Below are 15,520 nucleotides of genomic sequence, written 5' to 3' on the forward strand. Positions count from 1 at the left end.
GGGTTTGCTGGAAAGACAAGGAGCTCAGTCTTGAGCTGGATTAAGTTGCAGGTGGTGTTCCTTCCTCCAGTCGGAGATATCTGCCAAACAGGCAGAGATTCGAGCAGTCACTGTGGTGTTGTTGGGCCGGATAGACAAGTGTGTTATCTGTGTAGCAGTGGTAAGAGAAACATGTGACTGAATGATGGGTCCCAGTGATGATGTGTATAGAGAAGAGGCCCAAGCACAGAGCCCTGAGGTACCCCAGTAAGTGGCTGATGTGACTTGGACACCTCACCTCTCAAGGCTGCCTTGAAGAACCCACCTGAAATATAGGAATAAAACCAGTCATGCACAGTTCCTGTGATGCCCAGAGAAGAGAGAGTGGAGAGGAGGATCTGATTATTGACTGTGTCAAAGGCTGCAGAAAGGTCCTGTTGAATCTGTATGGATGATCTGGATCCAGCTTTCGCCTGTCTCAGTGACTCTTTTGAAGCCTTACAGATTGTCATCCAGCAGCTTGTTCTTTGAGAGATTTTCACTTTCAAGTGTTTTCGCCATGAATGTGATGAGAGAGACTGGTCTGTAGTGTTCTTCTTGTGTGGGTTTTGTTCAGCAGCTGGATTACTCGAGCCTGCTTAAATGTAGTAAGTAGAGATTTGTTAATTATGTGTGTGAGTGCAGATAGGATGGATGGAGAGATGGCCTGGGGAAGGTGAGAAGGAATGGGGCCAAGAGAACAGGTGGTGGGGTGGTTGGAGAGGAGGAGTTTAGAGACCTCAGTGTCAGTCAGAGGAGAGAACATAGAGACAGAAGAGCTGCATACAGGAGGTGGGTGTTTGACAGGGTGTGGTGCTGAGAATGTATTGCTGATGGCTGTAACCTTATTAGTAAGAAGGCATCTGCTGTCAGTGATGTGTCAGGCGGTGGATGGGGAGGACAGAGAAGTGTGTTGAATGGTCTAAACAAGCTGCAAGTGTCTGTGGTGCTGTTAATCTTGATCTGGTAATAGGCAGTTTTTGCAGATTTAATGTTGTCTGGAAAAGTTGCAAGCAGAGACTGATACTTACCCAGATCTGCTGGATCTTTAGATTCCACCATCTCCTCTCAGCCGCTATGATGTCAGTCCGATGTTCACGAAGGACGTCAGAGAGCCAGGGGCTGGGCGGTGTCATACATGCTGGCCTAGAGGAGAGAGGACAAATGCTGTTTAGACAGGTTGTTAAAGTAGAGTTTAGTGTGTCTGTGGCAGTTTTTACATCCAGGATGGAAAATAGGTTTTGTGTGGGAAGAGAGGTAGTGACAGCAGTGGAAAGGCATGAGGGTTAAAGAGAACAGAGGTTACGGTGAAAGGAAACCAAAGGTAGAGTCTGTTTTGATATAGATGGGAGAGTCATGTTGAATTGAACAAAGTAGTGATCAGAGACATGTTAAGGAGTAACAAGAATATTTGATTTGGTACAGTTACATGTAAAAATGAGGTCCAGCTGGTTGCCCTATCTGGGAATTGCTGTAGTGCTTAGTTTTTCCAAGTCAAATGAGGCCAGAAGAGCATGAAGTTCAGTGGCCTGAGGCTTCCCTTGGTGTATGTCGAAATCTCCAAAAACCACAAGTGGCCTACCATCTTCCAGTAAGGAGGACAGAATGACATCCAACTTCTCGTGAAAGTTTGCCAGCTGACCTGGAATGCGATAGATGACAACAACATGGATTTGTGTGGGTTGCACTGTAGTAATAGCATGGAATTCAAAAGAAGTATTGTTATATAGAGAGGAGTGTGGTGAAAATGTCCAGTTGTTTTGAATGAGCAAACCTGTTCCCCAATCCCTACCAGTGGGTTGAGGGGTGTATAAGAAGCTAATTGGCTTATTGGCTAAAGGCTTGTCATAATTTTCTTGAATTGTCCAAGCTGCCTAAAGGCACAGTTAACTGAAACAATCTGTCTGTAAACAATTGTTGGTAAAATTAATTGTGTCATGAACAAAGAAGATGTCCTAAAGACTTAGTTGAGTTTGCTAATCTGAGATCTGTGGAGTGGTTAGAAAAATAGTTTTAATGACTTTACCAGTACTTGGCTGCATATGACATCTTTGATAGCATGGGGCCCCCAGGCGGATCGAGGGCCCTACGCAAATTGCGTATAGGGAGGTCTGGCACTGTGTCTGCTGGTATTGCTTTTTTTAACAATGTCAGCACCTGCTGTTCCCTATTTCTTTCTTTCTTTCTTTTTTTTTATTTATTTTTTTTTACATAAAAAGCCTATGTAACTTCTGTCTTTTGTTTCTGTCTTTGTTTATTGCACTAAACCCCATTTATACCTGCTATTAAGATTGTTTATGGTAAGTTTTTGGTGATCCAATCACAAGTGGTCAGCGCTAAATACAGATGTAAACGTGATCTAAAATGTTCCAACCATGATTGCAATACAGTAGGTTGTGGTGAGAAACAACCAGAAATGTAAATCATCCAAGTAAACGAGTTAGTCCTACTAAAATTAAATATGTTTTCTTTGGCTTTCGTGGTGTTTACGTGAAATTTGATATCAGTTATATTTTTTGCTGTTATTTCAGGTTTGTCCTTAGTTTTAATTGTCTGCTTTCTTTGGTTTCAGATGCTACCTATTGGATGGAATCTCTAAAGGAGCGTGGTTGAACCGCTCCAGTATCATTTACGCAGGGAATGACAAGTGGTCAGGGGACCCTCGGGTGTCCATCGTATCAAATGTGGGGGACAAACATGAATACAGTTTACAGATACAGAAAGTGGATGTAACAGACGAGGGCTTGTACACTTGCTCGATACAGAGCGAACGTAATCCACGCCCAAAGCTTATTCAGTTAATTGTAAAAGGTAAGTGTTTCACGGCTAACTGCAGTAGACTACTATGTTTAAAGCAGTGGTTCTCAACTGGTTTTGCTTCTGGACCCAAATTTGACAAAAATATCCTTAAAATCAAACATTGAAATTAATTAATATTAGCATGCATTACATTTAGGTCAATCAGTATGCAGAACTAGTTTTGCTAAATGGTGCTTTCCAGTGCAAATCTTGCCGCCATGATGTTAACGTGCTTTGGGTGGTTCCCATGGTGTTGCTATGCTGTTGCTAAGATATTCTGATAATTTTTTGTGCATTGCTATGCAGTTGCTAAGTCGTTACAAGGATGCAAGGATTGCTAAGAAAATGGCTCAGGCCTCTCCTTCAATGTACTTGTAAGTCAATGGGATTTTTTCACTTGATATATCACTTGCCAGTTGAAAAATGTAAGTTTGATCACTAACAAAAGTAATAGCACACCTCTTCCTCAACGGTGCATGGTTTGCCATTGCCATTTTTGACTAGCACAAAAATGTGGTACGAGTGATGTACCAAAGTTTAGAGGTCTGTTCAAATTCCTAACCCTAAATACAGTATAAGCAATCGTAATAGTGATGCTTGCCTTAGCAAACACCACTGAATGATGTATATTTAGTAGATACACTGCCTTTGATGTCAGCAACAAAAGATATAACACTGTACAAAAAACTGTCATCTAATGACAAACAAAGAGATCCTAGCAAATCTTTACTGTTCCCCTTCCGCCGCCCTTCCGCCGCTGTGTAGTTTCTGGATGTGGCCGGTATCTCTCCAGATCTGAAGGTCATAGACACTGCCATGTGTGCCTGGGTAGCGATCATACAGAGGCAGCGTTTGTGAATGGTTCATGTTCTTACTGCGAAGACATGACCATGGCAATGTTGCGGTCGCCACTCACATCCTGGGCGACTGCAACACAACGGCGGATGTGCAGTCTCGACAGGTTGCGCTCAGCGGGGAGTGGAGGCTCCATTCCCAGGTTGTCCAGCTTATTTGGGGCCGCTTCAGCTGGGCACAGATAGATCTGTTTACCTCCCAAGACAATTCCCACTGCCCGCTCTGGTACTCCCTAACGGAAGCCCCCCTTGGCACAGACGCACTGGCACACAGCTGGTCCCGGGGGCTCTGCAAGTACGCATTTCCCCCATTGAGCCTTCTTGCACTGGTGCTGTGCAAGGTCAGGAAGGACGAGGAATAGGTCACCTTGGTGGCTCCTTATTGGCCCACCCGGACCTGGTTCTCGGATCTCACGCTCCTCACGACAGCACCTCCTTGGCAAATTCCCCTGAGGAAGGACCTTCTTTCTCAGGGACAGGGCACCCTCTGGCACCCACGCCCAGACCTCTGGAATCTCCACGTCTGGCCCCTGGACGGGACATGGAAGACTAAAGCAGTCTACCACCTGCAGTTGTAGACATGATCAGCAAAGCCAGAGCTCCCTCTACCAGGCAGCTTTATGCCCTCAAGTGGCGTGTGTTCGCAAATTGAAGACCCACAGAGATTTGAAGTTCGGTCAGTGCATCATTCCTGCAGGAGAGGAGATATACGTTATCATTAGTTAATGAATTATGAAATTACATTAGCTAACAATTTATATATATATATATATATATATATATATATATATATATATATATATATATACACACACACACACATATATATTTATTTATATATATATTAGTTAACATTAACATATCTTAGCTCAACTTTTGAATTTGAAAATAACATTAACTATGATCAATAAATGCTGTAAAAGAATTGTTCATTGTTTGTGCATGTTAATGAATGGAACCTTATTGTAAAATGTTACCCTTTATTGTAAATCTGAACACAAATTGGTCATTAATACCAGTAAGATTTTCCCACATCAACAGCTACTCAGTCTGGAAAAATTGAATTTTGTTTTTGTCTTTGGTAAACAATGGTGTTCAGGATTTATAAAAAATTAGGCTAGGGCTATTATGTCATCATAACATGTTTTCCATTTTTTTCCTCCAGTATACTGTATTAGAGGGTTATTTTGGTTTGGGGTTGGGAGGGGGGTTCCTTTTGCACTTACTCACACCCAAGTCCATGCTTAGATTGTGCTGCTCCTTAAAGTAATATTTGCATGAACTGTTTTTCCTCTTAGTTGATAATTCATTGGGATCTGGATATGATTTCAAATGAACTAATAATACTGATGATATAAAGTCATGATTTACACTAATTAACATCCATATTCATGATTTTATTTCAAAGGGACCCAACCACACTGTTAACATTTCAGTTTAGAATTTTACCCCTTTTGCTTAAAGCTTAGAGTAGGCTTCATAAGTGTATATGTCTGCTGTCTTGCTGAAAATATGGATTAATATGTTACTACTGACTATGAAGCACCATCAAATATGAAGTCATATGCTCTGTATCATCAAAATTGCTAAAAAGCTTTTTTTGAATGGTACATTATGCAAATAGTGACTTCAACTGTGCATGTGTGTCCCCCTAGCATTAATTAGCAGAAATTAGCATTGAATATTTAATAAGTTAATTTGTGTAAATGTATATATATGAACTTGAACTGTTGTGTGTTACCCAACTATAAAAATTATGTGATTTTTTTTACTCACTGTCATGATGTCAAAGTTATATTCTGTGCTTTTTTCATGAATCACAGGAGGAAAAATTTGGAAGAATCTTTATGCTGTTCTTTTCCATTTGGAAAATAATAATAATATAAATACAAAAATAAATAAAAAAATAAAAACAGTATAGTACAGTACATTTAAAGAAGAAAAAAAAAATAGAGTAGTAAATATGACTTATAAAATATGTTTCTGTGAGGAACAGTCTGAAATTGAAGTCATTATTCACTGAAAATCTTCCCGTATGCTGTAGCTCTCAAATATTATTCTAAATTCCTCCTTTAAACTTACTATTTATTAGCTTCACCCATTGTTGTTGGTTGTAGCATATATATATTTTAACTTCCCAACTGAATAGAGATTAAGAATAAAACGTGGTTCTCAAAATGTTGTTCTTTCAACAAATCACAAATTGCTAGGTGCAAATATTGGGCTAATGCTTTTTATGGCTTTCTGACAATCCTTTCTTCTTTGTAAATTAGCATGACCGTGAGCGATGCTTTCAGAACCTATGTGCTTATGAGTTTGTTTTTGCGCAGCTTTATACTGTATAAGTTTTTTCTTTTATTATTATGGAAATGGCCACTATCAGCTTCCATTGCAAGTAATTCAAATAAATGACACCTCAGGCCAGTTGTTCTATTTGCATATCCTGTTTTTCTTGAGATAAGGTGTTTTTTCCCATAAGGATGCTGGTTGGAGTTTCATTAATCAGCTAGGTATATATCTGAATCATAAATAATATCCCTGATAATAAATAACAATGATTTTGGATATGGTATTTTTTATTTTAAGCTGTTGTGTAGATGTTTGTTAGGTCACTGTGGTTTGTTTGGCTTCAACTCATTATCCTGTTGTCATTAGAAGATAATTTAACAATAAACATTTGCCTCAACTTTCCACGGCTGTAGCTCTCCAAACCATGTTATTCATGTACAATGTTTTCTCCCGCTGAGTGAACTTGCTGTACACGGTTGACACCACAGTGGGATGTGCTGCTGATGCTCTGCAGTGGTACAACCTGTGCCCTATTTAAAAGTGTTAACATCTCTATTTGTGTTCCATGGAAAAAAGAAAGTCAAATAGGTTTGGATTTGGAAAGAAATGAAGGTGAGTAAAGAATGACAGAGTAACATTTTTGTGTGAACTCCCCCTTTAACATAGCACAAACACACTGTCTCTAATTAACAAGAGAAAAATCAAAGCAAGCACACTGAGATACACTAAATTAATAGGGACCAATCTCAATGTGTGTAGTTTTACAGGTCATAAACCTATAAGCTCATCACTGTGTCACTTCTGTGTCTAATTATGATCAACAAAATTAATGTCCTCCTTTTTCATCCTCGTAGCCGAAGGCTGTTGCATGATCATGATGGATCTTTTGTCCTTAATAGAATACATTACTTGGATGTATCTCTACATGATCTGGGCTAATTGATAAGCACTGGTAAGAAAATATACAAGCACTGTTGTGGTAATGGCAACAACTAAAGTGTAATAAGAATCGGGCAGTGGTAAACTAAATATCATGCCGAATTCTATCAGAAAATAAAATGAAGAGATTGATTCTCACAATGGCAAAACCATGGAACACCAAATCCTACATAATACAATTAATTTCTTTCATTTGTCCTTTATGAAATTTGAAGAGACCATACTTGCAGGCTTTTCAAGCTCTCTTGGTATAGTGGACATTGTGTGGACAAAACCATTTTGCTGGGTCATTCTTTCTAGCCACCCGGTCAATACTGGGCATCATCAGAGAATGAGTGTGCTTGTTTGTTTTGCAGGGATCGAATGAGAAGAGCCCACACACATTTTTCAGAGAATAATCACCCATCTTCTCCACCACTTATATCTTAGCCTTGTTTGTCAGACAGTACCATTTGTCATAGTCATTGGTGAGTCACCATTGAATAGAGCAGTTTGAGACCAACACATTGTCATTTATAGATGTGCTCTGTTAGTGAATGAAAGATAAATCATATTACTGTGCATAGTCCCTATATAACAAACTTATCTTAATTTTATGAGTGATGGTCTGTTTGTCATCAGCAGCCATAGTTTTGTTTTCTGGGATTAGTGCAAGATACCCAAGAAATAATGCTGCCTGGAATTTTGTACTTTTCATCATTACAGCTAAAGGAAAAATGGCTGTTATGACATCTTTCTGTGAATGGATGTGTTCCACTTAAAGTTCAATATTTAAATATAAAATATTGTATATAATCATATTTAGTATATTTAGAGCAATATCAGTACATTTGAAAGGCTGCTCATTTTATATAATGTTGAACTTCCATTTGAAAATCCCCAATCCAGTCTGCTGACGATCATCAAGCTAGGTGAAGATGCTTTGAACTTAATCTAAAATGTCATTAAATATTATGCCTAATTTTAGATTCTGTACCAGTGAGTCTGCACCTCACAGCAATTCTGAAAATATTTAAAGTGAAAGTTGATCCTTTCTGATCCCTCTGTCCCTGATATCTCTGTTTAAACTGTATAAGCAAACACTCCTGCCTATATAGACTGAATTGATACAACAAAATATACTATATACATTTTTTATTTTTTTTTTTAAATCCTGTTTTTACAACAAAAAAAATTATGATAATTATGTGAAAATACAGGAAAATGTAAACAACTTTACAGAACAACCTGAAAATGTAACAGTTTAAAACTGTTGTAATTCACGTGACCACGCTGTCACTGTAAAAAAAAAGGAAAACAAATCTGTTAAATTTATAGTAAGAAAATTTCATAAACTTGATATTAACCTTCTGAAATTAAATATATGCTTTTTACTTTATAAGTTATTGTTAATCACCAAACAAAATTACAGAAGAATACACGATGACATCAAGTTCATCAATAGTCCAGAAGCAATGACCAATAATCATGTAGACACTCACACAAACACTAAACACCATCAGGGTAACACATGTGACATTTAAATAATGAAGTAAACATTAACTAAACTACATTAAATATAAAACAGAGTACCCCAATGTACGTAACTGATATTAAAAATAAGAAAAAAACATAACTATTCCCATAAAATATAATGAAATATAATGGGCCATGCAAGTAATTGTGGGAACACCCAATTATTGTTTTTTTACTGCAATTATTTTAACAATAATTTACTGTAAAAAGTACATGTACTCTCTTGTTAAACATAATGTAATTTTGTACTATTAATTATACCGGAAAATCATACTTTTTACATCTAAAAAGTATGAATGTTCTACAACATTTTATTGTAAAAATGGATTGCCTTTTAAAATATATAAAAAAAAATTTGACTGTATATTTTACAGTTAATACGTATTAATCCATTAACGTTTACCGTTATGTTTTTACAGTGTAGGAAACAAAGCAATGTGTTTTTGACAGAATGTTTCTTGTATATCCTGTGTATTGTAATAATATCTACATAAGAAATGGTAAAGTGACTTAAGTGATACTCCCAAAAAGCATTTGAGTATTATAAGTGTATTATAAGTTATCATTTAATGCTAGATTTATTTAGGACTGAATTTCAATTAACATTGTATCATTGTATGTTGTTTGGTAGTGCACATTCTCTCTGAATGTGAAGAAATCACATTGGGTCAGGTAGCCTGTCAGGGTTTGTGTTTTGTTTCTGTGTATGACAGCTAATTAGGATCTAAGTTGGTTGGTTTTAACAGCCTTAAAGTTGTATGGGGAATAGGGAACCTCTAAGAACGAATGTGGAAATTGCCATTTTTGCAAGTGTAGCATATTTGTCTTTCCTGCCACATGGGTATGTTTAAAATATATGCGCATATTTGTATTGCAGTATAGTCATTGCTGCTAAATATTTATTACTCCTTGAAACGGTGCACATTGACGAAGTGTGTGAAGTATGCTAACATATGCTGTGTTCCAAAACCTATTGAGAATTTATGTCTAATGCCGTCATAGGCAGCTGCATTCTAAGGCAGAATCCTAACTGAAATGGAATAATAAAGGAATATTTTGGATTCAAAACAAGTGAAGCTCAATCGACAGTAGGCTATTTGTGGTATAACGTTGATGACAAAAATTATAGTAAGGCACTTTCAATGGTGAATGGGGCAAATCAATAAATGTTAAAATAGTCACTGTTTAAAAAGTAGCCAAACAAGATAAATAATACTGTTTAAGTCAGAATTTTACATTCACCAACATTCCCTGTCTTATGTCAGTTAGTATAACTACTTTATTTATTATTATGAAATGTCAGAATAATAGATGAGATAATTATTTATGTTAGCTTTTATTTCTTTCATCACATTCCCAGTGGGTCAGAAGTTTACATACACTTTGTTAGTATTTGGTGGCATTGCCTTTAAATTATTTAACTTGTGACATCTCTGGTCACCTTAATCCTTCGCTCGCCTCATCAGGCTGATTTGGGTCCGGGCGTGCGTCAGTCTGGCCTGGCCCCACCCTTTTCTGCACCACACACCCCCACAACAGGATGCTGCCACCCCCATACTTCCACAGTTGGGATGGGGTTGTTTGGCTTGCAAGCCTCACCCTTTTTCCTCCAAACATTCCGATGGTCATTATGGCCAAAAAGTTCAATTTTTGTTTCATCAGACTAGAGAAACCAAAAAGTAAGATCTTTGTCCCCATGTGACTTGCAATCTGTATTCTGGCTTTTTTATGGTGGTTTTGGAGCAGCGGCTTCTTGCTTGCTGAGCAGCCATTCAGGTAATGTCGATATAGGACTCAATTTACTCTGGATATAGATACATATCTACCCGTTTCCTCCAGCATCTTCACAAGGTCCTTTGCTGTTGTTCTGGGATTGATTTAAACTTTTCACACCAAACTACATTCATCTCTAGGAGACAGAATTCATCTCCTTCCTGAACGGTACGATGGCTGCATGTTCCCATGGTGTTTATTCTTGCGTACTATTGTTTGTACAGATGAACGTGGTACTTTCAGGTGTTTGGAAATTGCTCCCAAGGATGAACCAGATTTGTGCAGGTCCACAATGTCCTTTCTGAGATCTTGGCTGATTTATTTTGATTTTCCCATGATGTCAAGCAAAGAGACACTGAGTTTGAAGGTAGGCCTTAAAATACATCCACATGTACACCTCCAATTCAGTGCACCTCATATCAGAAGCTAATTGGCTAATTGTCTAAAGGCTTGACATAATTTTCTGGAATTTTCCAAGCTGCTTAAAGGCACAGTTAACTTAGTGTATGTAAACGTCTGACCCACTGGAATTGTGATATAGTCCATTAAAAGTTAAACAATCTGTCTGTAGACAATTGTTGGAAAAATTACTTGTGTCATGCACAAAGTAGTTGTCCTAAACGACTTGCCATATCTATAATTTGCTAATATAAAATTTGTGGAGTGGCTTTTAATGAGTGGTTTTAATGACTTCAAACTAAGTGTATGTAAACATCTGACTTCGACTGTATGTGAGTGAATGTGATTTTAGTGTGATAAAATCGCTCTTTAACCTGCCATGACAACATAACACTGTAAACCTCAAACCCTAAAACGACCATGAAAAAGACAATTTAAACAACTTTACAGCTCAATTAATTCACAATAGAAGAAGTTTAACAGAAGAATAAATGTGAGAGCTTTTGTCGTATTATAAGCTTGATATTTCTGACTTTAAACCCTCCAAAATCGTCCCTATACACTCCCATTGTAGCTACCGTAAGGGTCTCGCTGTAACGACTGAGTTAAATGACTGATTTTTAATGCTCTATATAGCCAGCAACTCTTGTGCTTCATACAAATGATGCTCCAATTAATTTCAATAGAGTTCGGTATTAGCATGTTGCTAAAATAATGACACAATTTTATAATAAGCCTAAAACTACAAAGCACACACAAATATTGTGAAAAGGAAAAGTTATCAAAAGGAAAGCAATGAAGGCTTGAATCCAAGCACTGGCATCCCCTGCCAGCCCTTGACACAGGTACATGCAGAACAATACCAAAACACTTCTCTTTAAAGGATAACAAAATGTGTTATTGCAGTAAAATCAATTAATAATCAATACAATGCAGTCAATAAACGTCCGACATCCAACTACAAACTAAACAGTAACATGATTAGATATTGTAACAAATAAGCCTATAATACATGAGAGGAAGGTGTGTGTGTGTGTGTGTGTGTGTGTGTGTGTGTGTGTGTGTGTGTGTGTGTGTGTGTGTGTGTGTGTGTGTGTGTGTGTGTGTGTGTGTGTGTGTGTGTGTGTGTGTGTAAGGAGTGGAGTGCACAAAATGGCGGATGTAGCTCTCATAGAGAGTATGTCATGTGAAGTTTCTGGCCAGAGAATGTGGCCGCGGATGTGGGCGGAGAGATGGAGAGACTGCCCATTTAATGTGCCTTCACTGGTACGATAAGTTAGGGACAAAGCTGAGCTTTATTGCCAAGTTATCTGCTCACCAAATGTGTTTGCAGGTATTTGTGAGGGGTCATGTGTGTGCGGTTGGTACGAGTGAGAGAGAACAGAACCGGTTTAACAATCGTGGGAGATGAAGCAACCGTTATTTTATCATTCAGAGATGCGGTGAATGGCTTGTAATCTGTCTGCCATGGTCATTGTTTCTTTAATGGATAAAGTCAGTGTACTGGTTTCATTATACTGGTTTCCATAAACTGTACAAGCAATAGTCTTGATACACAAGAATAACACACTATAATTATCTATCTCTGGCCAGACATAAACCTCTTATTTGAGTCACGTGTGGACAAGGGTAGAATGTGTGTTCATCTGTCGTATTACTCCGACTTGGTTCCTCGAAGCTCTGGTGAGTCCATTTACTCACTCTGTTGGTGGGCGGTACGGTGGCTGATTCTCTGCGGGTCGGCGGAGAAAACAGCAAAGTCGACTCGGTTGAAGGAAGAGAAATCTTCTGCAGGCAAAAGGGTGAAGATGCGGATTGCTCGGCAGTCTCCTTCGGATCCGGAACATGGAGAAATCTCAACTTGTCCAGGGAGATGGAGATCATATTGCCAAAGTTTCAGATATGTATGTTGCTTCCTTGGGCAACAAGGCTACTCCTAGGTGCAGCAGGGCTGCATCTAGACGAGGCACATACTGTCGCTGGTAGCAAGGCCCAGAAAGAGCTCTGAGATTTTTATACTCTTGATGACGTCATATTGAGGGACGCGTTCTGTCGTGCGTTTCATCCGAATAGAGGTTGAGAGTGCAATCTTTAGAATTGCACACATATGTGTAAAGTGAGCAAGGCTTCATGGGATTTGTAGTCTGTTTTGAACTCCCTTTGTTTGATTTTTCTGGTTTTTGTTATCAGTCTTTGAGTGTTCATATAGGCCGCAGTCAGGCTTTATGACTGTGTGTAGTTCTGCCTTTGTCTCTTATCTGAGTATTTGAGGACCAACAATATATATATATATATATATATATATATATATATATATATATATATATACACACACACACACACACACACACACACACACACACACACACACACACACACACACACACACACACACTGGTGGCCAAAGTTTGGACTAATGTACAGATTTTGCAGTTTTGGAAGGAAATTGGTACTTTAATTCAACAAAGTGGCATTCAACGGATCACAAAGTATTGTCAGGACATTACTGATGTAAAGAACAGCACTATTTGAAAAAAGTCATTTTTGATCAAATCTAGACAGTCCCCATTTCCAGCAGCCATCACTTTAACACCTTATCCTTGTGTAATCATTTTAAATTGCTCATTTGGTACTAGAAATTCACTTGCTATTATATAAAACACTGCTGAAAGTTCTTTTAATAAATTAAATACATTTTGTTTGTTTTTGAGTTGCTACAGCATGCAATAGACTGCAATGTCTTAAGTTCAATATTAGGTAAAAAATTGTAAAAACAGAAACGGCTTTCTCTAAACACTTGTCAGTCAATCATTGTTTTGAGGAATGAAGGCTATACAATGCTTTAAATTGCCAAAAAACTGAAAATTTCATACAGAGGTGTACACTACAGTCTTCAAAGTCAAAGAACAACTGGCTCTAACAGAAAGAGATGTGGAAGGCCAGATGTACAACTAAACAAAAGGATAAGTACATCAGAGTCTCTAGTTTGAGAAATAGATGCCTCACATGTCATCAGCTGACAGCTTCATTGAATTCTACCCGCTCATCAGCAGTTTGAGGTACAACAGTAAAGAGATGACTCAGGGGTGCAGGCCTTATGGGATGAATTGCAAAGAAAAAGCCTCTTTTGAAAACGGGAAACAAAACAAAACGGTTTGAGTTGGCAAAGAAACAGACATTGGACAACAGATAATTGGAAAAGAGTGTTATGGATCTTAACCCCATTGAGCTTTTGTAGGATCAGCTATGTAAGGTGTGTGAGAAGTGCCCGACAAGACAGCCACATCCATGGCAAGAGCTACAGGAAGCGTGTTGTGTATCTTGACAAAATGACAGCTAGATTTTTTGATGAGAACTATTTGAAGTAGTTTAAAAAGTTCTGAAAAATGTTTGCAAATTGTAATTTTTTATGGTATTAATGTCCTGACTATACAGTACATTGTGATCAGTTGAATGCCACTTTGATGAATAAAAGTACCAATTTCTTTCCATTAGAGAAAAATCTGTACATTATTCCAAACTTTTGGCTGCCAGTGTATATATACAAAGCAGTGCTTTGTGGGATTTTCTTTTCTGTGAAGACCTTTTTTGGGCAATTTGGGCAAAAGAAAGTAAAGAAGGCACCATAATCACCATGTGAAACCTGTGCATCTTGAACTTGTACAATGCGGCCTACATAGATGGGAGCTAACTAAATTTGGGTATGTATTTGACTGTATGTCAAGATTTTGTTACCACTAGATGACGTGTTTTGGTCAAGCTGTTGTTACAGTCACTGCCCCTTTGTCATCCATTTTTATCACAAAATCTTTCTTGATAATGATTTGCATGAATATCATTGTTGCTAATGCTACATACATTTACTGCTTCCTAACTGATTCTGGGAAAATATTAAATTATGCTTTCTTTTGTCTGCTTAATTAGGTGGATTATCAGACAGGGAAGTGCAGGAGAAGACAGAGGGTTGTTTTCACACTTGTTTCAATTGCTTGAACCTCACCTGACTTCGATTCTACCCCCTCCCCCCGTTCCTGCTAGTCTGTTTTTCCTTTGTATTATTTGGCTCCAAATCACGGAACAGTACATTTGCGTCATCAATTTAGGCACTGGTATGAGTGGCACTAGTCGTAACTGTTTGCCACTATAGCTAGGGAACATCTCAAGAGAGAAAACATGGGAAAAATGGAAACGAATGCTAGCTGATCACCAAGAGCAATTTCTGTGGAGAATAGCAGCAATGAGAAAGACATTATAGTATAATAGGCAATTATACATCATCAACAGTGGTTTACTTCCACAAATTAGACCAAATTTGTTTTAAGACCGACGGGAGTCCACATGAACTGGAAAATGACATTACTTGGTTCATTACATGCATTTCGGCATTTCCGAGATAAAATGTCCACTTTGAAATAAAAACGTACTTATTATTTTCCTAAACAGATGAGGTTTCTAAGGTTAATACTCCATTAAGTTTTACCCTAAACCTTAAAGCTAACTGATAATGTCAGAAAGCAAATTTGAGATGAAAAACACAATTGCTGAAATTGCTGAATCGCCCATGCTATTTTGTGTTGTGTAAAGGGATTCATGGAAAGGTGGAGATGAGAACTGGCTTGACAATATAAATAATAGTTTAATGAAGAACTAAACAAAACGACAAACACACAAAGGTGTCGGACAGCTGCCCGTAAATATATCTCTCTCTCGCACTGCAGCTTCCAGTCGGCCTTTATTCCTCTGAGGCTTTATTAGCCTGATTAGGGGCCGGGTGTGCAGCATCACGACCCGGCCCCGCCCTCCGCCCTGTCACATTCCTCCCTCAAACTTTCAGGCCGGGGAGCCCCCGGCATGACGTACATCTTCCAACCCGTCTGCCGGCAGGTCATCGCAGCCTTCCTGAATCTGGGAGAAGGACAAGTGGAGGGAAAAAA

General features: G+C 38.3%; 1 protein-coding gene across 1 annotated transcript in view; it reads left to right on the top strand.

Annotated features, from left to right (window-relative positions):
* The window catches only part of LOC127654155 (neuronal growth regulator 1-like), a 192,107-nt gene that overhangs the window by 38,651 nt on the left and 137,936 nt on the right, over nucleotides 1-15,520 (top strand). The window contains exon 2 of the mRNA XM_052141192.1: nucleotides 2,591-2,829. Within this exon, the coding sequence (XP_051997152.1) occupies nucleotides 2,591-2,829 (239 nt within the window). The remainder of the gene's footprint in view (nucleotides 1-2,590; nucleotides 2,830-15,520) is intronic.

Source organism: Xyrauchen texanus, chromosome 13 (assembly GCF_025860055.1).
Source record: "Xyrauchen texanus isolate HMW12.3.18 chromosome 13, RBS_HiC_50CHRs, whole genome shotgun sequence".
Classification (NCBI taxonomy): Eukaryota; Metazoa; Chordata; class Actinopteri; order Cypriniformes; family Catostomidae; genus Xyrauchen; species Xyrauchen texanus.